The sequence below is a fragment of the Austrofundulus limnaeus genome, unplaced genomic scaffold, assembly GCF_001266775.1.
Source record: "Austrofundulus limnaeus strain Quisiro unplaced genomic scaffold, Austrofundulus_limnaeus-1.0 Scaffold188, whole genome shotgun sequence".
NCBI lineage: Eukaryota > Metazoa > Chordata > Actinopteri > Cyprinodontiformes > Rivulidae > Austrofundulus > Austrofundulus limnaeus.
Window position 1 is genome coordinate 824,364 of NW_013952590.1, and position 2,109 is coordinate 826,472.

Consider the following 2,109-nt stretch of genomic DNA (forward strand, 5'->3'; position numbering starts at 1 on the left):
CACTTATTGTGTCACTTTTCACTTCGCACAGTCAAGATATTAACAAGTAATGAGAAATACCTTGRTAAAAGTTTCCTCATAACCTTGTGTATGAGAGATGTGGGAAAAGCTTAATTCACTTTAAGCTCACTCCTACACAAACAACAAAGTCCATTAAAAAAACAAAGTAAATCAATTATTGAATGAAAAAGGGGCAAAAAGAAGAAGAAAAACAACGTACACCTGCCCCTAATAAAAACAATTTAGCTCCTCCAAGCACTAACATCATGTGAGGTCTTTGTTATAAATTCTGACCTGCAGCCCTGCTTTAAAAATAGCCAGGTTATCCCTTTATCTAACATGGCTCTGATGCTGATCCAGCTGTTTGCAGGTGATGTGCTGCACGCGCAGTGAACAGAGTTTTTTTTAACTGTGATAAAAACATCAACAAGTGGAAAGGTTTGTTCTGAGCTGGGGTCTCGTCTCACACTGCTGCAGCTTTTTATAACAACGCGCAGCGCAGATGGGTGATTGACAGGAGCGATCGGCTCTGAACGCAGCGTGCAGGTGTGCAGGACTCCCAATGCAGGAATAAAAACACAAAAATAGGCGGAGATGGATCTTTTCAGGCAAAGTGAGCGGTTCATCCAAACGGGTCTGTCCAACCAGAGAGGAAAACGTTCGTTCTTCTTCAAAAAATGCATGCGCGCATTCATGGCCGTGTGTGTGTTGTGTGAGAAATGCAAAGTGTGTCGTGTGCACGTCCTAAAATGTGCGTGTCTCATGGTCAATGCATAAGACTTGAGAGCCCTGTACAATGCTAACGTTAGCTTGTGAATGAGGATAAGTGGAGATTTGGTATCAGCTGTGTTCATTTTATTTTTGTTTTCCTCTGTACGAATGCTAATGCTAACAATAGTTCTTGTTAGCATCTCTACTTCCAAACAAAACAAAACAAAAAGTAGCCAACTTCGTCCTTATTTGGGCATGGTTCCTGTGACAGCTTTTTGTAAAAAATGACTGTTCCTCTTCTCTTGTTTAGTTGCAGTGCCATTTCAAATCAAAAGCACTTTAAGAGGTAAAATTAACATTTGAGGTTGAAAGAACAGCTATGTTACGTCTCGTGACGTCTTTGCTTTACCATGGGTGCTCCAAAATGGAAAATGGTAAATAAATGAAACTTGTAAAGTGCTGTATCAAGTCCCTACAGAACCCAAAGCACTTTACACTACAACCATTCACACACTGATGGTGGTAAGCTACATTGTAGCCACAGCTTTCTTGGGCATACTGACAGAGGCGGGGTGGGAGATTGAACCAGTAACCCCCAGTAAGCAGAGATTGGTCCCCCCACCACCCCCGCCCCGCTGTAACACCCCTGAGCCTTGGACAGACTGAACTCACCTTCTCCCCTCTAGGTCCGATGGGTCCTTCAGGTCCGGGGAAGCCTGGGACGCCCGGCTGTCCAGTGAGACCCGGTAAACCCCTCTCACCCTGCGAGCCACAACACAAACAATAAAAATAATTTCAGGTTTAAATGACAGGACTTTAAACTGAAATCTGAATAGCAATTTCTAAACCTTAAAATTGATTTCAAATTCAAAACAATCTCTAAACACAGTTTGTCTGTTGGTTTTGAGAAGTTGTTGCAGTTTTGGATCTGGGTAAACATGAAGCGGTGGCGGTGCGYGACTGCTCTCCTTCTGCATAAATGAAAACCATGTAAYACAGTTATTTACACTTAGATTAAAAATATTTGACCAAAGAAAAACCAGAGCAGGACTAGAGAGAGAGATGAATATGATTTAGATTTTTATTTCTGTGTCTGTATACGACCCACAGGAGACACGACATTAACAGCACATTTCACTCTTCGGCTTTAGCAGGTCTGACGCTGCTAAAAATTACTCTCTTTTTCTGGATCTCTGAGAGCAGGACTTCAATCTTCAAAAACTTGTAAAGTTCTTCTTTTTTACTTTGCGATGTCATTTATGAATGGACACTTTCTGGTATGTGTGGCAGGAAACGTAGCCTTATATGGTGTTTTTTGGGGTGGTAATCATGCTATTCACTTCTCCCCGTGCGCGTGCACCTGATACGCATTCATCAGTTTACGCTCCTCATTTACAC

General features: G+C 42.1%; 1 protein-coding gene across 2 annotated transcripts in view; it reads right to left on the reverse strand.

Moving 5' to 3' along the window:
• The window catches only part of col4a5 (collagen, type IV, alpha 5 (Alport syndrome)), a 73,291-nt gene that overhangs the window by 43,072 nt on the left and 28,110 nt on the right, over positions 1-2,109 (reverse strand). For both annotated transcript variants that reach the window (XM_014018268.1, XM_014018269.1), the window contains exon 3: positions 1,384-1,473. In XM_014018268.1, the coding sequence (XP_013873722.1) occupies positions 1,384-1,473 (90 nt within the window). The remainder of the gene's footprint in view (positions 1-1,383; positions 1,474-2,109) is intronic.